The sequence below is a fragment of the Pelodiscus sinensis genome, chromosome 1 (genome assembly GCF_052426305.1).
Source record: "Pelodiscus sinensis isolate ZL-2025 chromosome 1, ASM5242630v1, whole genome shotgun sequence".
NCBI lineage: Eukaryota > Metazoa > Chordata > Testudines > Trionychidae > Pelodiscus > Pelodiscus sinensis.
In genome coordinates, this window is record NC_143052.1 from 307091460 (window position 1) to 307113070 (window position 21611).

General features: G+C 49.7%; 1 protein-coding gene across 2 annotated transcripts in view; it reads right to left on the reverse strand.

Moving 5' to 3' along the window:
* The window catches only part of USP12 (ubiquitin specific peptidase 12), a 61848-nt gene extending 46137 nt beyond the window's left edge, over positions 1–15711 (reverse strand). Inside the window, exons 1-2 of one of the 2 annotated variants that reach the window (XM_075919240.2) lie at positions 15405–15711; positions 8204–8284 (exon numbers count right to left, since the gene is read on the reverse strand). In XM_075919240.2, the coding sequence (XP_075775355.1) occupies positions 8204–8284; positions 15405–15452 (129 nt within the window). In that variant the 5' untranslated portion in view covers positions 15453–15711. The remainder of the gene's footprint in view (positions 1–8203; positions 8285–15404) is intronic. The other variant, XM_075919239.2, reaches the window with a different exon arrangement.
* Between the last annotated feature and the right edge of the window lie 5900 nt (positions 15712–21611).

Here is a 21611-nt window from a genome sequence, read left to right on the forward strand (position 1 = left end):
AGAGAGGTATTTTATTTAAAAAAAGGTTGAGAAACACTGGTCTAACATGCTCTTAAGAACCTCCAGTGACAGGGATTCCACAAATTGTCTCAGCAACTTATTCCAGTACTTAACTATCCCAAAACTAAATACGCTATTCCAGCTGAAGTCCTACTACTGCCAAGTACAATAGAACTATTGCCTCCCAATACTCCTGCTAATACACCACAGAATGTTAGCCTTTTTTTTTTTGCAACTGCACCATACTAATGGCTAATATTCAATTTGTGATCCAGTATAATCCCTAGACCCTTTTTTTAAATCATTAGTCCTTAGCCAGCTATTCCCCATTTTATATTTGTGCATTTGTATTAGTGCATGTTGGTAGTAGATTTCAAACTACAGGTATTTACTATGATAAAACCACTAATAACAACAATTATCCAGGGACAAATTGAGAGCATATACTTGTGATCCAACCCAGAATTATCTAAAAATTCCTTAGTCATTGCTCTGGGAGTATGGGGGAAATGACGGTCTTTGATAGCTCTCATTTGGGACAGTATGACCAACAAAACCACCATATATAATGCAGTCAGAAAATTGGACACCAAAGGAAAACATCTGGTTTCCAGATTTTCAGTTGATTTCAAGCACAATTAATAGAATACATATCTATCGCCAAATTATTTAAAAAGTCAAGGCTCTTAAAATTCAGGATACAGGGAATCAGAATGAACACAGCACATTTAAAACAAAAAATAAAGCTAGCCCCTATTCCCTCCCACAAAAAAGTCCCTCCCCTCAGATTACCATCCAGGAAAGGGTGCTTGTAGTAGCTCAATGTATTTAATATCACATGAAAGGTACTGATCACTTTATAATCAAGGATATCTAAGGCAATGAAATTTGTTTAAAAATACTTATTTTATATTTAATTAATCAGTGAATTTCAAATGTGCCTTTTAAAATTTTCCACATAAAATATGGCAACAAAGTTATAGATAAAAGGCTTCACAATTTCCAGACTGAAAAAGCATACATAGTGGTGACACATTAACTGGAAAAGTAAAAGACAGAGAACCAAAATGCAGAATGACCAGGAGAAATTACAGCACTGGGCCAAACTCAAAGAGATGAAAATCCATATAATTCAGTGTAAAATTACACTTACAGAGAGGAAATAAAAGCAGATTGGAAAGACACTCTGAAAAGCTGTCAATCAGTTTTAAGACGCAAAGGGGGATCTTAGCACGTTAAATGTCAATTATTCTTTTTTGTTTTTGTTTTTACAGGTTGGACCTCCCTGATCCAGCACCCTTGCAACCAGACCAGCCCCAAACGAGGAAGTTTGCCAAATCAGGGAAGGTCACTGCCGGCTTCCCTGTCACCAGCCCAGCTAGGCTCCTTCCCTTCGGCATAGGTGGCACCCACACTGAAGCACTAAAGCAGGGAAACTTGGCAGCTGTGCTGCTATACAGTTCCAAATGTATACAATATCAACAATATGAAACTAAAAAAAATGTATCCTAGATATTATGAATAACTTCACTGGACAAAGACTATCAAGATTTCCTCAAGCAGAACATGAAAATTATTTAGTTTCATTCAGAACCCTGTGTTGACCAATACAGCTGGTCCCAAAGTTAGAATGGTCGATTTACAATCGTTCATACTTACAACCAAACCTCCCACTAGACAGTTGTAAAGATGGTCCCCGAGTTACGAACATGATCCGCACTTACAAACAGCACGGTTGCATGTAAATGAATGGGGTCTGACTTAAGAACACTTCGAGTTATGACCACGTGTTTGGTCCGTAACTCATTTGTAAGTCGGGGACTGGCTGTATCAGCAACTAAACTAAATTGGTCTTAGGCCAGGCCTATGTTTAAAAATGTGATCATCTGAGCTACATTGTTCAGGGCTGTGAGAAGTTCTGAGCTTTGTGCAATGCTGGGGGGAAAGGCAAAGAATATAATTGACGAGATATCTCTTTCCAATTATTCCATCCAGCGTTGAACAACATCTATATTGGCAAGACTGCTTCAAAGCCAATACTTTTCTTTACAACTTGATGAGTCCATCAGCATAGTGGGGGATGCTAACCTCCTTTCATATGTCCAGTGTGCTGGGGGAATACACAACGATTTTTTTTTTTGTTGGCAGACAGAGAACAACAAAACAGGAGAAGCTCTCTTTGGCATACTCAGGAATTGTGTTGTATGTAACAATTTGGATTGGACATGGTATGTTGGCATTTGCACAGACTGGGCCACAACAATGACTGGCAAGTTGAAGATCTTAATTGCAGTGTCCAAGAAGTCACACCATTAGCAACATCAACACTCTGTAGCATTCACCAGGAACATCTTGCAGTGAGGAAGATGCCTTCAGGCCTGAAAGCCATTCTGGATGAGGCTGTATGAATTGTAAATTTTATTAGAGTCCTTTAAACACTTGTATTTTTAAAGTCCTGTGTGAGGAGATGGGGAGTGGACACACTACTTTTTAACACTGAAGTACGTTGGTTGTCAAGGGGGGAAATCCTCACTCACCTCTTCAAACTACAAGAAGAGGTAAAAGTCCACTAACATGACAGCAGATGTCAAGACTTTGAGGTATCACACCAAATCCAGGACTTCTCATGACTTACTCAATTGGAATCCCTGGCTGATATTTTCAGCATTTTGAATGCACCAAACCTTGTTTTGCAGGGAGCAGCTGTCATCATCTTTAATGTGCAGGACAAAGTAAAAGCTTTACACATGAAGATGGAGCCATGGTGTGCTCACCTTGATTGCAGGGAATTAGACTCTTTTACAACTCTTGCTGATTTTATTCTAATGACTGGAAAAGAAATTGATAGGAAAATTGTGGAAGACTTCAAAGTGGTCTTCATGAGCAATTTGAAAAATATATTTCCCAGAACCAAATGCAGGCTTTGATTGTATACAAAATCCTTTTGGAAACAAGGGTTACATTGAAGAGCTCAGTTAAGTTTGAACCTAAAAAGGTAGATAATTTTGTGGATATTGCATCAGATGGAATGTTGAAACAGATTTTCACAAAGTTTGATGGACTTTTGGCTTCACGTATAGCGAGAATACCTCCGAGCTTGCTGACAAACCTCTGAAGCACCTGTTACCTTTTCCAACAATATACAACTGTGAAATAGGATTTTTAAGACTCATAGGATTGAAAATAAAAAAGAGAAACTGACTGAACATGGAGGCCGATATGAGACTTAAGCTCTGCAGCTTGGAGCCAGACATTCCCTCACTGATGTCTCAACAAAAGCAGCACCATTCATCCAATTAGGATTGTAGATGGGAATGAATAAAGTAACCTGTGGGGTTTTATGTAATTGAGGGATTTTAGTGTTATTATTATTCAACTTTATTATATACAAGAAGATCTAAAAATATATCCCCACGTATGTTATGGCTGCATTTTTACATTTTTATGTTCCAGAAGTAGCCTAATATGAATAATTTAGTATTTAGGGTTCTGACTGAGCATCTACCCTGCACTAGCCCTGCAATGAATAAAACCAGTCTAGGGAGGCTGAGTGGTAGGCACCCAGAGATCAGACTGTAGCTAATACACTGAGTAGTAGGCAGTCAAAAGTGGCATTGCAAATAATTAGGACCCAGATGGGGCTGTATAACTAGGGGCTCCGAGGGTGGAGGAGCAAACAAAACACACTCTTTCTCCCAGGCCCAGCCAAAGGGTTTGCGGGGCTCAAGGCAGGATGCTGGGCCCAGCTGGTGGATGGTGAGTACTCAGCTGCATGGGGCCCTGGCGCCAGCAGCATTTTCTTTGTCAATGAGATGAAGTTTGCAGGTGGGGCAAGCCTGGAGACCAGCAAGCAGGGAAAGTAGCCCCAGAAAGGAAACTACAGGGCAGGAGCTTGTTCTTCAGTCTTGCGAAGGGAGCAGCAGCATGGGAAGCTCCCCGCAAGTGAAAGGGCCATATCAGAGCTGTAGATGAGGCCATACCCTCCCTGCCGCAGGCTGTGCTGCTTCCCAACAGCTGGTAGGACTTGAACTATTTCCCCTGCTGGATGGGCGTGGTCCTACGGGCTGCTCTGCTCCCCCAAACTTCTCTGGCAGCTGGTCAGGCCCGGCTAACGCGGCTTGTGTGCGCAGCCTGCTCTGGGCTGGGGAATTCACCATGACATCCTGCAAAGGGCATGGCCCTTGTTAGCAGCCCAGCCCTGTGTGCAGTGCAGGGCCCTGAAGACATGGCCCTAAGGTCAGGCCTGCTTGCTCCAGCTGTGGAGCAGGAAGAACCTGGCTGCCAGGGAAGCTACAGAGGCTTCCAGAGTAGTGCTGAGGAAGGGCAGGCAGAGCTGGGGAGCAAAGCAAAGTTCCAGGCTGAGGCCTTGTTCTCAAGGCCTGAAGGTTCCTAGGGCTGCAGGGAGACACACCGGGTGAAGACGGAAACAGGTCCACACCCCTTGCCAATGATGTATGGTCATTGAAGACTGCAATTTGCCCCAAGTCAGGGGTTAGATGACGAATGGCAGTGGGTCTCTAAGGAAAGGTAGGTATGGGAATTTGGGGTTCCCTAGAAGGGAAGGACTCCAGAGTTGAAGGAAAGAGCACTCTAGGCAGGAAGGTACTCAAACAGTGCTGGAGACAGGCAACTGAGGGTGACACACCAGCCAGCAGGAGACATGACCTGTTACAAGGGTATTTAGAGATAAGCAAATACATTTTGTCATTACAAGTGATAGGCTGATGGTCTGTGGAAAGGTCTGCATTGAGAGGGGTGGGCCACAGGCCAAAACATTTGAGAACCACTGGTCTAGCTTAATAAGGGGGCTAAAAGGAAAAACAAGCAGGGAGGAAAAAGAATGGTTCAACATAAAACCACTTTGCCACAAACACTCAGGGGCTGTTCATACCTGTCAGGAGAGGAAAAGGTCCATGTATACCACACAGCAAAAAAACCTGTGTCTGGTTTAATAAGGAACACTTGTGAGAGAGAAAGAGAGCAAAAGTGAGAGGGGACATAGTTGTTTGGGAAAACCAAACTGAGACAGGATCCACTGTTACCATCAGTAACAGTACTTTCCTGTGACAGAGTACACCAATGTGAAAAAGTAGAAGTTTAAGTAAAACACAATAATATGAAAAATCTTTTTCTTACTACTTATTTTAGAAATGTATGTCTGTCCATCTGAGAGTCTGTTCAAGAATCCCTCCTAAACGGTAAGAGCCAGGGCCATCAAATTTGGCATGCAACTTCCTCTTATCATAACTTAAAGCAAGGCCATGGTTTTGTTGTACCAGGATAACAGGATGTGCATGGAATTTGACTTTTTCTCATAAAATGGAAAAGGACAGGGTTTGGGAGGAGGGAGTAATGCTGCAGAATGATCACAGGGAGACAGCAATGGGCCAGAGATGGGGACCGGAAAAGCTATAACCCCACTGGGCCAGCAGGGGGCACAGTGGAGAAAAGGATAGCTATCTACAATATATTTCAGAAAAGTGATAGAAATGTAGCCGTGTTAGTCTGGTGTAGCTGAAACAAAAAGCAGGACTATGTAGCACTTTAAAGACTAACAAGATGGTTTATTAGGTGATGAGCTTTCGTGGGCCAGACCCACTTCCTCAGATCAAATAGTGCAGCGTTTACCAAAATATGGTCCGCGGCCCGGTACCGGGCCACGGAAAAAAAATGCTGGTCCCCAGCGTGCCTGGTGGCTGCCAGCCCTTAGGCCGATTTGGGCCCCACGCCCCTGCACCCGGAAGTGCCGGCGAGTTAAGAGCCAGGCTCTGCTCCAGCGCTATGTGGAGCTGGGTCTCTCCCCGGCTCTGCCTGGAGCGGGCTCCTCGCGCGTCCTCCCGCCTCGCCTCACCTCACCCCACCCCCACAGCGTTCCCCTCGGCCCCGGACTCCCTGCCACGTTCGGCTCCTCCTTGCCGCCTGCCACCCACATGTGGCGTTGCACGTGGGCGGGGAGAACACCCAGGTGTGACGTGACGTCATGGCCCGGGGTTTTGAAACCCGCAGGAGGCACGTGGCGGGGCTTGGCTGGCTCCGGGTTCGGCCTCCGGGGCCTGAGTACGGACCCCGACCCTGCAACATGGAAGGAGAAGGTGGGGAACCGGCTCATAAGGCAGCGGCGAGGAGAGGGAGAGGAGAAGAGAGGCGGGGGGGGGGGAGGCACCAAGGGACAGGGTGCAGGAGAGACAAATGCCAGGGGGCCAAGTGCAGACCATGAGGAAAAGGACAGGAGGGGAGGTGTCAGTGGGAGGGGGGACAGGGTGATGCTGGGAGGGGAGGGGAGAGGAGAGGAGAGGAGAGGAGAGGAGAGGAGAGGAGAGGAGAGGAGAGGAGAGGAGAGGAGAGGAGAGGAGAGGAGAGGAGAGGAGAGGAGAGGAGAGGAGCACTGGGGGCTGGAGGGGGAGGTGCTGGGAGAAGGCTTGAAAGAAGGGGTGGGCATGAGGAAGGTCAGGATGGAGCAAATCGTGTGTGAGGAGCAGGAGGGGAATGGGGAAGAGACTGGTGAGGGGGTGGATTTTAGGGAAAAAGAGGGCAAAGGGAGGCACCAGGAGGGCGCAGGGCTAAGGAAAGGTGCAGGTGCCAGGGGATTCTGGGGTGAGGAGGAGGGGAGAGCTGGCCACCGGACGCAGAACTGGATGGGGGAAATCAGGGCAGGCTGGGGAGATTGGGGGGCTGGTGGAAGCAGGGCTTCTGGGGGGGGTGAGGTTGGGGGCAGGGAGCTAGCTTGGGAAGATGTGGGTGGGATGGGAGAAGCGGCTGCTGGAAGGAGGGCTGGACGCAGGCAGTGGGCTGGCCAAGGGAGATTGGGAGGAGAAGCGGGGGAGAACTGGCTGCCCGGAAGGGGACTGAGGGAAGTGGGGCTGACCAGAAATGCAGCGGGGGGAGCAGGGGGGAGGAATGAATCGGCCTGCAGGGAGTGGGACTGACCCGACCCCGTTCCCCCCTCCCCCCATCCACAAAGCACGAGTTAGTCCGGCACAGGGATCCTACTGTTCTCTCGCCTCCCCCCTCCCCCCCCACACCCCTCGAGTAGTTGCCAACTGTCTGGCTGGTAGACACACTCATGCAGCCTGAGCACATTTACCAGCCAGACAGTTCGAAACTACAAACTGATACATCTAGTAATAATACAACTTATCTACTGAGAAAATACCGGAAATGTTATATGTCTGGTATTTTCTCAGTTTGTTTTTCATGTGCTTATATTTTTGGGCTGCAAAAAGCACAACTGAAAAAAAAGGATTCCAATTCAAGTAAAAAGTTTGGGAAACCCTGGTTTAACCAGCTTTCTGTCCGTCTTACAGCCCATTTATCCAATCCATATTCCTTAACTTGCTGGCAAGAATATTCTGGGTGACCATATCAAAAGCTTTGCTAAAGCTGGCACTGGGAGATTTGGGAGGACCAGAAACAACTTATTTGAATATTCATCATTTGATTAATGAATATGCAAATATGCAAATGAACATTACTGGTCCTCAAAGTTCGTGAATGGATTTACTGGTCCCCGTGTCAAAAAGTTTGGGAACCCCTGAAATAGTGGAAGAAAAATGTCACAACCATATATACCAAAGTTCATTTTTTTTAATTGTATCCTTTGGTATATATGGTTGTGACAATTTTCTTCCACTATTCGATCTGAGGAAGTGGGTCTGGCCCATGAAAGCTCATTACCTAATAAACCATCTTGTTAGTCTTTAAAGTGCTACATAGTCCTGTTTTATATTTCAGAAAGTTTATCTGTTTGTATGACTGTCACTCCATCCACCAGCAGGAGGACATACACTCCTCCCCAGGCTGTGCTTACTGCAGTGGCCATGGAGAGGCACTTCCCACCTGGCCCCAAGCTGCTGCAGTGAGAGAGGGCTGGAGCTGTCCTCTCTTCTCAGGGCAGCCTGAATACCGAACCCCTCATCCACAGCTCCACCACAGAACAATGATTTAAATGAAGAAAAACAAAAGTTATTTGAGTTAGGTACCCGAGAAACGCTGGGTAAATCTTCTAGTAGATCTATATTTCTAACATATAGACATATACTGTACTTTTATAGGCCATGCTTAACTTTTAGCATTAAACTTACTGCAGGCCAGATTTCAGTCATTTCTTTCTATTGACATTATATTGGTGCCATTCATTATCTGTTTCTACTTCAGGTTTACTACTTAGTATTTCAAAGCAATCAAATTATCAGTTGATACTTACATTAACTAAACCAAAATAGTGCTCATTGACTGGGAACTGTTCTGGACCAATCTCTTTCTCTAAAGCTGAGGCATTGGCGCCCTGGAAAATAAAACAATGTACTTTTAATATTCACAGACACTGCGATAGTTCTTTCCATATTCACAGTCTAGGCATGTAATGTACTTAAAAAAATGAAAAATTGACAAAGAGAGAAAAATTAAACAAACAGTTTCTACCAGGATACAAGGCCAGCTCTGAAATGGCCAGTTTGAATAAATGAACACACAAATGGCCAGTTGCATATCTAGCTAGTAGAATACACACAAATTAGGCATGCTAATACATACCCATGAGTTCTGTAAATAGGTCCCATATGTCTACTACGAATAATAACTATTTAAAAATGAAAACTAGGGGTTCAATTGCTTTTGAAGTGGCATATATTTATAGGTGGACATTGCTCCCCATTTTCTTGGAATTAACTGCCTGTATTCCACAGAGCACGTCTCTTAATATAAAAATCATTTCCTATATCACATCACTTTGTGTCCCTCAGTCCCTCTCTCCACCCTGAGCCACCCTGCCTCCTCTCTCCCGCTCCAGTACTCCTATTAAAGAGACAGGAAGTATCAGATACTGCCTGTTGCTCTAAGGCATAATACGGGTTGATGCCTAGGTAGCAGCTCTACAGATGTTCATGATAGGGATATTGTGAAGAAAAGCCAAGGAGGCTAACATAGTTCTAGTGCAGAGGTCAGCAACCTTTTCAAATCAAAGAGCCAAGCTACATCAAAATTCAGAACAAGTGGTCAACAAAGAGCCATATAAGCAGGGCTCGCCGAACTGCGGCAAGCCCCGCTCGCCAGCTGCGCTGTCAGAGCCCGAACCCAGCTCTTCCGGGTTACAATCTACTCGCCCGTGGTGAGTAGATTGTATTATTTGTCGAGCCCTGCATATAAAAATGCCAGTTTGTATGACTGAAATATACAACTTAATATTATTGATAACTGACATAATGATTAATAATAGCATCAATGAAACATTGTACTCATAGACTTTATTTAATCGGACTTCTGATGCAGCATCTTTTCGCACATTTCTTTGAAGTTTACATCCTAACTGGTCAAATTCAGCTGCATGCATTCAGGCTGTTGTCTGTCAATCTTATGGCAGGGGGTTGGGGATGTGGGGGTGCAGGAATCTAGATTTGGGTGTATGATAGGCTCAGGGTTGGTGGCGGGGGGTGTGCATGAGTGTTATGATGCTGCAATCAGATGAGGGATGAGCTGGGCTCATTGGCTAGGCTTCATTTTTAAATAAAGTAAAATATTACATCCAGCACAAAAGGTTTCAATGTCGTCTTTATTTATGGCAGGGGTGGGGAACCGTTTTTGGGTTGGGGGTCACTGAGTTTGGGTGAAGGAGGCAGTTGTGAGTTTGGATTGTGACCTAAGGCATGGAATTGGGATGCAGGGTCTGAGAGCAAGTATAGACTCTGGAGGGGTACAGACGGTTTGGGTTAAGTGGGGCAGAGGGAGGGAGCGACTGGGTGCCAGAAGCAGGCTCTGGCCAGGAGACTTACCTGAGAGACTCCAGGCCAGCAATCCAGCACATTTCTCAGGAGCTTGCCCTGACAACCCCCAGGCTGCAGAACCAGGTGCTCTGTGAATAAAAGCCTGAACGGAGGAGGGATTGGTGGTTTGCATGTTGCCTGTTCTCAAAAACAGGTAGTTTCCATTGGCCAGAAACCAGCCATTGGGATTGTTCTGGGTGCAGGAGCAGCTGTGAAGCATCACTTCCCCCTCTCCTCCTGGCTCACAGTTTGTGAAAAACAAACAGCCCTTTTCTCAGGGTAGGGGTGGGGCAAGCAGGAGAGTCTTCCTGGAGGCTCTCTGCTGTGTCTGTGGGCTGGACTGCTTTGCCCAGGCCTGCTGTAGCACCAACACAGGCTCCCGGCTGCAGGAAGAGCAAGATGGGGGCTGGGCTCCAGCTTCAAAAGAGCCCTGTCTGGCTCCCCAGTGAGCTATATTTGGCTCATGAGCCATAGATTACTGACCCCTATTGGAATGAACACAAATCCCTGTAGGGCAGTGGTCTCCAACCTTTTTACACCCAGGATCACTTTTTAAATCTCAGAACAGGTGAAGATCTACCGCCCTGCCCCTCCCTTGAACCCCCACCCTCTCTATTCTCCTCCTGTCCATCACTTGCTATCTCCAGCCCTTACTTACACACTCTGATAAACAGTTTGTTTTTAAATTAAGTGATATATAAAATTAAAATCACGTGTTTATAGTTATGAAATAAATGGTCTGTTTTTTATTCATGCTATTTAAATCTAAAATGAAGCATTTATAATTATACATTTTGTGGGGACAGAGTTTGAGGAGTGGGGATGGGAATGGGGACAGAGTTCTGTAGCTGGGGACGGGAATGGGGACAGAGTTCTGTAGCTGGGGACAGAGGAGTGGAGAGCCAGTGGCAGCAGATTCCCCCCCCACCCCCCACAGAGGGAAGCCAGCACATTCCTCCTTCAGGCCTGACTTCCCCCCGCCCCCCTCCCCGGTGGCGCAGGGAAACCCCGTGCATGCCTGCCCCAGGGCCAAACCCCCTCTTCCGCAGCGCGGCCAACCCCCTCCCGCTGCACAGCCAACCCCCCCGCGGGCGCCTGCCCCGGAGCCAAACCCTGCTCCCACAGCGTGGCTCGGCCGGCCAACCCCTCTCCCCCTCCGCTCCCCTCCCCTCCCACAGTGGGGCCAACCCAGTCTGATCTTATGGACCACCCAGTTCAAAAGGAGAATGGGAGGGAATGCAAAAAAAAGGGGGGGGTTCCACTAAAGGAGGAATGCATCGCCTAATCACTGGCTGCCAAAGCCTGCTCTGGAGCAGAACTGTGGGCATTTGGCATTCTGGGCAGTTGCAAAAGAGTCTATTTAGGGGAACCCCCACAGTTGGAAAATGTATGAGAGGACAGTCTTGTTGAGATCCCATTTGTAGGCCCGAGAAAGTTTTCAACTGAAGGCGTCCACTCCGGCATTCTGATATCTAGGTAGGTAAGCTGCGGTGATGTGGATCTTGTGTCTGATGCACCATCGCCAGAGTTTTATGGCTTCCGCACAAAGGGAGAATGAACATCAGAATGATCATACTGGGTCAGACCAATGATCCATCTAGCCCAGTATCATGTCTGCTGACAGTGGCCAATACCAGATGCCTCAGAGAGAGGTAACACAACAGGTAATCCTCACGTGATCCCTCCCCTGTCACCGACTTGCAGAGAAACTGAGGCTAGGGACACCATTCCTACCCATACTGGCTAATAGCCATTGATGGCCCTACACTCCATGAATTATCTAGCTCTTTTCTGAACTCTGTTAAAGACCTAGCCTTCACCACATCCTCTAACAAGGAGTTCCAGAGGCTGAGTGAAGAAAAACTTCACTGAGCACTGAGTGAAGAAAAACTTCCTTTTGAAGTTTTTGAACATGCTCTTCCTTGTCCATTTACATAATCCATACAAGCTATATTGTCCATATTACATACAAGCTATATTGTCCATATTTGAATAGTCTTGTCCTTGATGAGTGGTAGAGAGCGTGAGCAAGAGTTGTAGGACAGCACAGAGTTCCAATATGCTTATGAAGGAGACCAGCAGCCCTGTAAAGAATGTGAGTGCGGGTATGCTCCCTATCCCAGGAGTGAGGAATCTATGGTGGAAGAGTGGGGCCGAAGCGCACAGGCTCCCAGACCCGGCTCTGGGGACTATCAAATAGTCGTGTAACCACTAACATTTTATGCTGTTACATGATTATTCAATTAATCAACATCAAGGGTGGAATTTCTGCAGGGTAAGGGGGCTTTTCATCCCACTCCCTAGATGCTAAGAGAGCGAGGGGAAAGTACTCGTATTCCATGCATGCCTCTCACATCTGGCTGAAGAAAGGAGATCACTGGCCAGGTGAGTGCTTCGAGCCCAGGGTTGGAGGGGAGAAGATTCTTTGCACTTGCCCCCATCCCCAGCACAATTACACAGTTCCCATTGGCTGGTTTCCTGCCAATGGAAGCTTCCTATTTGTAGGACAGGTGGTGCGCAAAGTACTTCTCACCCTCCTCATGGGCTCTCAGTGTTCAGAGCAGCACACATGGCCCCACCTCACTGAGGAATCTGGTGGGCAGGGCTCCTGGCCAGCCCAAGTAAGTGTCTCCTGGCCAGAGCCTGCCTCTAGCATTCCAGCTCCGCCCCCCGCCCCCACCCCTTGCATCTCTACCCCATGTAACTCAGACCCTCTGCTCCTCCACCCACATTCTCTCCCAGACACTGTATCTCCTCCAGGTCAGAATCCTCTCCTGCACCTGTACTAGGGATGTTAAATTTAGATTAACTATTTAATTAGTCGATAAGGACACCTCTGCCTTTGAAATGTAGCAACAGCACTAGGTCTTCATGGAGTCAGGGGGGACTCAAGCAGTCTCTCACTAATCCCATGCTCCCCATGGCGTTTCAAAGTGGCAGTACCACATAGAGCCCGAGGTCAGCGGGGGGACTCCCCAGCTGGCCCCGGGCTGCATGAGGCATTTCAAAATGGCAGCACCATGTAGAGCCCAGGGTTGGGCCCTGGGCTCCATGCAGCACTGCCGCTTTGAAGCACTTCCTCCTCTTCTATCCCCTACCCTCTCCCCACACACACACACATCTTGCTGCCTCTTTCTGATAGAGGCAGCAAGGGATGGTCAACTAGCCTGTTGACTATCCGATAAACAGTCTATCGGATAATCCACTAGTGGTTCACATCCCTAACCTGTAACCCCTCCTAGAGCCTGCACCTCAGTCTTCTGCTCCAGGTCACAATCCCCTCCATCATCCAGACTCCTTCCCAGATCCCACACCCCTTCCTACACCTCAATCTCTAACTCCAAGCTCCTTTCTGCACCCAACCTAAACCCCAGACCCCACAACTCCTCCATTAATATCATGGAAGAGTGTGGCCCTTGACTACTTACCAAATTCCTGGAGTTCTCCCCCTCATCAAAAATTATTGCCTGCTCCTAAGTTAAAGGATAACTTATTTACCAAATTCAACACTTTAAAAAACAATCATGACTTTATAGTTTGTTGAAAGTTAGTCATAAAAAAAAGTTATATTACGCCAACTAATGTGCTCATAACTCTTCCTTCACAAATATTTAAGAATGAAGTGCAATTTTTAAAAAAAATCACTGAAAGGAGTGTTCCCATCAGGCCTAGAACAGATGTAAGCCATTCAGACTACATACCAATGTATGTGCCATACTGCACAAGACTAATTACACTGTATGAAAAGAAGCCTTTAAGGGTAACCTAGGGTAGTGGTTTTCAAACTTTTTTTTCCTCATGACCCAGTTTAAGAAAATTGTTGATGCCCACAACCCAACATAATATGACTAAAGCGTGTGCTCCAGGTTGGGGCTGAGGACCAGAGCTTTGGGCTGGAGTTGTGTGGGTGTCAGGACTGAGGCAGGAAATGCTTACCTTGAGTGGCTCCCAGTCAGCAGTGCAGCAGGGGTGCTAAGGCAGGCCTCCTGCCTGCTCTGGCACCACAGATTGTGCTGTGCCCCAGAAGCAGCCAGCAGCAGGTTTCCAGACAATGAGAATGCAGAGCTTGTGCTCAGAGTAGGAACAGTGTGCAATGCCCTATGCCCCCGTCCACCCACAGAAGCCAGGCCTGCTGCTGGCCGCTTCTGGGCTGCAGCACAATCTGCGGTGCGAGAACGGGCAGGAAGCCTGCCTTAGCACCCCCACTGGTCACCTGATCACTCTATAGCAATGAGATCCACTGCCTCACATTCCACCACCAAGTACAGGTTGCACATCCCTAAATCGGGACGCTGGTGCAGCAACATCCATGGTCTGGCATGATCACATATGTTCCTGGATGAGAGAGACCCCGAGCAGGAGGGACAGCAGCTGGGAGCCCAGCACAGAGCAGCAAGGCCACAACAGCAGCCTGGGCAATGGTGGGGCCAAGGCTGCCCAAGTGGTGCCAGAGCATGATCAGGGCTGCCTACTGCCTGGCACCGGAACTGGGGCCTCGATAGCCCGGGAAGGGAAGCCTGGCTGGGATCATGGCAGTCCGGGCAACAGTGACAGCGCCATCAGGGCTGCCTACCGCTTGGCAGCATAGCCAGGGCCTTAACAGCCTGGGAAGGGAAGCCTGGCTGGGACTACGGCAGTCTGGGTGGCAGCAGCGATGCAGTCGGGACTGCCTGCCACCCAGCAGCACAACTGGGGCCGCAGCAGCCCAATCGGGATGGCATGCTTCTCGGCAGCAGGGCTGGGGCCATGTGCCACCCAAAGGGCAAGAGGGCCGGGGCTAGGGCTGGCCAGCAGGCAGCCCAGCTGGGCTGAAGGATGGCAGCAGAGAGGGGCAGCAGGCTAAGGGGCTGATGTCAGGGGGACCTTCTCTGGTCTGGCAAATTCCCACATTCGGAACGCTCAGGTCCCAAGGGTGCTGGATCAGCGAAGTCCAGCCTGTACTGGGTCATGACCCTTAGACTGAAAACTACTTAAGTAGGCTGCACCAGATTGTCACTGTGATGACAACCAAACCCACGCAGCATTACTGAAGCATTATGTACTAACCACTGGTGATTTTTTTAAAAAAAAATATTTAAAAAAAAGTCAAGCTCTCTAGAGATATACAGTGAAAGCCTGTACTCAGTAAAAGCGATCTGCAATATTTCCTTTTCACTGTTGATAAAGACATCGCACTACTGGCTAAGTGATCTTACGTGTGGTTATTTAAATCAAGTTTCACCCTATGTCCATAGTATGCTCTCCCCTCCCCCCGCCATTCGTGCTTGCCTCAATGCTGCATTCTCTAAAGCCGATTAACTACACCCAGTGTGTGATTCCCTCCCACGGCGAGCTGGTCTAGATGAAAACACGAAACCAGCGCCGAGGGGAAGCACCGAACCCAAGAGAAGCGGTGTCACCCGTTTGCAAGGGAAGGAAGCGCGCCCCTCTCCACGCCCCCCACGCGCGACGCTGCAGCCCCCGGCGGAGCGCAAGCGCTGCCTTCCGCCCCGGACCCACCCCCCACTCAGCGCCTGGCTCACACCGCCTCCCCCGCAAGCACATGCAGCGCCCTCCCCCACAGCGTGCACAGCCGCCCCAGAGCCCGCCCCCGCACACCCGGCTCCCCCGGGGCCCCCCACGCGCACACCCAGGCCCCCCGCTCACCATGGTACAGGTAGAGGCGATTTTGGAGACCGTCATTAGGATTTCCATCCGCCCAGCGCCATCTTCCGCCCAATCACAGCGCCGAGCTGGGGAGGGGGCAGCCCCCACCAGCTGCTGCAGCGGGACGCGTGCCCCGCGCGCCAGACCCACCGCCCCAACCGCCGGGCGCGCGGCTCCGAGAGAGGGAGAGCGCGAGACCCTCACCCCCTCGCGGCCCGCCCCACTCCGCGCGCTGGCCCAGAGCGCGAGCCCACCCCGCCTGACGCCGGCTCCCTCCAGGCCCTAGCGTCGCCCCACCAGTCTTCAGCCCGCCCCCCCGGCCCTAGCGCCGCCCATGTTCTCTGCTTCCTCACGCTAGCGCCGCCCACTACGCCTGCTCTCTACGGCCTCGCTGCCTTAGCGCCGCCCCGCGCGGGCTGGCCGCTTCTGATTCTACCGCCCCTGCCACATGGCGCTGCCCGTCCGGACCCCCGGTGCCTGCGCGCCCCGCCCCCATCCCCGCTCGGCTGCAGCCCTACCGGCGTGGGGCCCGGGCAGCAGTCAGACCTGCACCTGGCCCAAGTCCGGCACCAGGAGCCTGCCCAGCGGCGGGCCGCTGCCTGTGTCGCCTCTTTGATACTGGAGGGGCAAAAACTCCGCTCTCCTCGCAGGGGAGAGTCGTAGGAGTCCAGCAGCTCAGCCGCGAGAGCAGCGCCCAAGCGGTGTTGTGGTCAGGCGTGCTGGGAAGCCAGGGCCACCCCCCTGCTCTGCCACAAGCAAACACTGGCAAACGGGCGCCAGGCTTGTATCATGTTTGGTGCTTCCCCCGTTAGCCACGCCCCGACCCCCGCACACCCCCTGACCCCCATTAACCAAGCTCCAGCCCCCAATTAGCCACACCCCCTGACCCCCGTGAACCAGGCCTCTGGAGGTAGCATGCTCGGGGCAAGATGGACACATGACCAGAAGTAAAAGGTGTCACGTCACCCCTCTCCAAGGACTTTTCTCACCATCCTCCTACTAACAGAGATTAGTATGGCCCCCACCAACAGCCCCCCCCCCCATGCAACTATCCTGCAATTGCATTAAACCAATGGCTACGTCTAGACTGGCCCCTAATTCCAGTAGGAATAAGAGATCCTCCGGAAAAGGGCTTTATTCCGGAGGATCACGCCAGTCTAGATGCTTTTTTCCGGCTTTTCCCCAAGCCGGAAAAAAAGCGGCGGACATGTTTATTTAAATCCCGCAGGGGATATTTAAATATCCCCCGCGGATTTCCCTATTCTGACTTACCTGCTTTGCATGGCTTTTCCGGAATTAGGGGCCAGTCTAGACGTAGCCAATGTGTGTGACATTAAATCCGGGGCAGAGAGACTGGGGGAAGTATTCTAACGCTGTGTCTACACTCACAGCTTCTTGTGCAAGTACAGCCGTTCTTGTGCAAGAACCCACAGAGTATCCACACTGCTCGCCCGCTCTTGCGAAAGGAAATTTACAGTATGGCGTAGGAAGAGAGAGCGTCTTGCGCAAGAACTACGCTCTTTTCTAACAGGTGTAAGCTCTCCTGTGCAAGAGGGCACTGTGGAAGCTCGGCAGGGATTTCTTGCGCAAGAAAGCCCTATGGCTAAAATGGCCATCAGAGTTTTCTTGCGCAAGAGAGCGTCCACACTGCCATGGGAGTTTGGACGTGTTCTTGTGCAAGATGTTCTTGCGCAAGAAGCCGCCAATGTAGACATAGCCTAAGAGTTTCCTCCCATGAGCAGAATGAGTTTTGTGTTGTGCACCAGTACTGAGTTCACATGGCTTGTTTGGATGTGCCACTCTGGCACCCAAGTTATTAATAAATATTTTATAAACCTTTACCTTTTCTCTCTGCTGCCATATCTCCTCCCCTTGCTCCATCAGTGTCCCTGGTGCTGCTGCCCCCCAACTCCTGCCCGTCTCACTGCCCTCAGCCCTCCAGAGACCTGCCCCCCTCCACCAGCCTTTCTCTCTCCCCTGTGTTCACTCCTCCAGTAGCCCCACTCTGATCATGTGAGCTTCCCCTCCTCATCCCCTCTCCTAACACCTCCCTCTACACACTTGCCCTGCCTCTCTCCTCTGGTGCTGGTCCCTCCCCTGCAGGTGTCTGCCCTTCTGCTTCACCCCCAGAATCCCCTGGCACCTGCACCTTCCTTTAGCCCTGCACCCTCCTGGTGGCTCCCTCTTCCTTCACTGCCACTGCCCCTTTTGCCCTCTTTTTCCCTGATGCTCACCCCCTCACCACCCTCTGCCCCCATTCCCCTCATGCCCCTGTGCCCTCACACATGACTTGCTCCATCCCCACCTTCCTCATGCCCACCCCTTCTTTCAAGCCTTCTCCCAGAACCTCCCTACCCTGCTCTATCCCCCAATACCCTTACTCTCTCCTCTCCCAGAATCACCCTGTCCTCCCTCCCACTGACACCTCCTCTCCTGCCCTTTTCCTCATTGTCTCCACTTGGCCTCTTGACATTTGTCTCTCCTGCACCCTGCCCCTTGGTGTCTTACCCTTTCTTCCCCTGCCCCTCCCCCTCCGCACAAGCCCCTTCCTCTCCCACACCTTCCGCATAGTTTTCTCCCGTCTCTTCACTTCCCCTCCCCTCCCTTACCTTACCTTCTGCCTTCCACTTTGTGGGGCCGGAATCTGTGCTTGGGCCCCAGAAGTCCCCAGACTGTGAACCCAGAGCTAGGCCACGTGGCACAACGCTGAGCTGAACAGTTTTAAAGTCCTGGGCCGTGATGTCACGTCACGCCCGGGCATCTCCCTGCTCACCTGTAAACGCTGTGCATGGCGGCAGCAGCCAGCAAGGGGGAGCCAGACTGAAAGCTGCGCACGGCAGGGACGGGATGGGGACGGGGGGACGCTCTGCGGACGGGGTGGGAGGACACGCAAGGGGGCCGGCAGGTGGGGGCTGGGGCCCATTCCAGGCAGGGCCGGGGGAGAGGCCCAGATCCAAATACTGGTGGAACAGGGCTCCCGGCACTGAATATTGCTGGAGCATGGGCACCATGAGCCCATATAACTCGCCGCTCGTGCTCACAAAGCTCCAGAAGAAGTATAAGCATTGTGGTGCCATTCACAACCAGCAGCCTGATTTGCCACTGTGTTACCAGTGTTTTAAACAGCTCAGCTGTAATGCCCTTGAAGTGGATGCAGTGACACCACCACCATGGCACTAGCTTTCAACTTTTTTTTCATTTCCGGACCCCTAACAAATTTCAAATAGAGATTCAGACGTTCTTGATATCTTAGATGTAGTCTGCAAGCTGCCATGGGTCCATGGAGCACAAGCTGAAAAGCACTACTTTGGAGTAGCACAAGGTGGATCAGTTCCCCTTCTCTTCACAGGAATCTGTAGGAGTTTTCAAATCACCACCTTTCCTCTATTTCTGCAGCGCAAAGGGCCTGACACAGATGACAGTTGAACAAGCTTCAGGACCTGATCCTCACACTGACATCAGAAGTAAAGATTCATTTGTATGGACATAGGAATTGCAGTACTGTTTCAGACCAATGGACAATGATAATCCAATCCATGTATTCCAGTGTATTTCAGAGAAATAGCAAGAAATCCTGCAATAGGCAATTATGGGATAATTTATCCCTAGGGTTTTCTGAGAAGCAATCCCTTTCCAGGCACATCCTATTTTCCTGGCACAACCAAACCCTTACTTTGTTTTAAGGTATGATAAGAGGGAGCTGTATACCAAATTTGGTGGTCCTAACTCTTACCTTTTAGGAGGAGTTCTTGAACAAAGAGACATACCGGACAAACTCTCTAAAACTATAATAAATCTACTATATGTAATTCCAGATATCTATCTAAATCAGCGATTTTCAAACTGCGAGTTGGGACTCCAAAACAGAGTACTTGTTTAGGGAGACAAGCGTCAGGCATATATATATAGGGGTTAGCCCAGTGTAGTTGGTATGTCATGACCTCTTCTTCTATACTGCTGATATTGACTGCAGAGAGAGCACTGATTTTAGTGTGTCAGGCTTCCCAGCTGATCCTAAGAATTCTAAGGCAGTGCTGCTGGAACCGCTCCAGCCACTTGAGGTGTCCTCTGTAGGTTACCCAGGTCTCATACCCATAGAGAAGGGCGGGGATGATAACTGCCTTGTAAATCTTGATCTTGATCTTGATACCTGATTGCAGATCCCTATGATTGAAGATTTGTTGGAGTAGTGTTCCAAAAGATTTGCTGGCACAGCAGATCCTGTGTTCAATTTCAGTAGCCATGCATTCAATTTCAGTAGTGTTTGGGAAAGGTGGCTGCCAAGATATGGAAAATGTCCACATTTTCCAGAGTTCTCTGGTATTACTGATTTGTGGAAGAGGAAGAATAGTTTGTGCAGATAAGGGCTAGTAGAAATACCTTGGTTTTCTTAATGTTGAGAGAAAGACCTAGTCCTAGACTGTGATAGGCATTTGCTTTGCAGGTCAGCCTCTGTGTGTGCAAGAGTGACAGTCATCTGCATAATGAAGGTCAGTGATGCCAATTCTCATGATCTTACATTTTGTTTGGAGACTGGAGATTGCGGAGCTGGTCATCCATAGACTACTCAATCCCAGTTATGTCAGGAAGATGGTCTCGTAAATAAGAATCAGGATCAGGGCAAGGTAAATGGAGAAGAGTGTTTAATAATGACACATCCCTGCAGTACACTCATGCAAATGATTATTGGCTCAGTTACTGAGCTGTTGCACAAAATGATGGAAGTCATCCCATCATGATGATGGAAATTAATTTCCATGGACACTGGATAGCCAAACCGACTCAGCATCTTCCATAGGGCATTGCAACTGATAGAGTCAAAGGCTTGGTTAGGTTGATGAATGCCATAAACAGTTCCTGATGTTGCTCTCTGCACTTCTGAATCTGTCATGCCACAAAGATTATGTTGGTTGTGCCTTCGGATGGCTTGAAGCTACACTGTGATTCAGGGAAGAGTTCTTTGGCCAGGAGGAAGAAGTAGTTTAGTAGGATCTGGGCTAGAATCTTCCCTGTGATGGAAAGGAGGGCAATACCTCGGTAGTTCCCACAGAAAGATTTGTCCCCTTTCTTGAATATTGTAACCATGCTGGTGTTTTTAAGGTCAGGTGGAATTTCTTCACAGATCCAGATTTTGTTGAAGAGTTGGCAACGTTTGTGTTGGATACAGAGCTGTTCTGTCCATAGGACAGTTTGGGGTGGCTGCCCGGGGCCCCATGGCAGCTGCCCTAACCATCTTATGGACAGGATGGTCTCCCATACTGAGGTTAGCCTGCAGGATCCAGATAGGGTTGCCAGATGGTTTAACCAAATCCCCCCCCCCCGCAAAAAAAACCCACCGGGAAAAAAATTCTGTTGAGAAAACAAAAGGGGGGAGACCAAAGTTGTTGAGCAAAAACATTAAAAAAAACCCAACAGTGTGGCCCCTTTAAGAGACACTTTTGAGGCTTTCTGGCCCTCACAGGCTGCTTGCAGCCATCCACCATCTTGTCTCCCTGCTCCTGGCCGCACAGCTCCCCTATGGAACCAGATAAGCACCCGGGATTTTCACCTCCTGGCCGGAAAAAAATCAGAAAATACCAGACATTTTAGGTGTCCGGTATTTTCTGAATTTTTTTACCGGACAGGAGGCGAAAATACCGCACTGTCCAGGTCAATACCAGACACCTGGCAACCCTAAGCCCAGGATGTCTTGGGGGAATTATCTGGGGGGCTTGAAGCAGGGTGACATCAGGGATAGCCCCTCCCACTGACTGTGGCAGCGGGAGCAGGGAGAAGCAGAGCGACACAGCAGCCTGCTCCATTCCGTTGCCATCTCCCAGTTGGGTTCTTTGCTTCACCGTGGCAGCAGTAAGCAGAGCGACCCAGGCTCTGCTTGCTCCACTCTTCTGAGTCAGTTTTATCTCCATGTTGTTAACACCTGGTCAGGGGCGGACTGGCCCGGCGGGATACCGGGAATTTCTAGGTGGGCCGTCCTCTGAAGGGCCGGCTGGCGGCTGCTGGAGGAGGAGGGGAATTGTGACGGGGCACCACAGCCCTGCACTTTAAATTCCCCGGCGCCATGCGCCAGCCATGTACAGGGCACTGTGAGGCCGAGGGAGTGCATGCGCGGCATGCTCAAACGCCGTGCAACAGCTGAGAGGGGAGACACCCCGGCGTGACCTCACAGCCTCGGGCTATAAAACCACCCGGGCCAGAGTTGCACCGCAC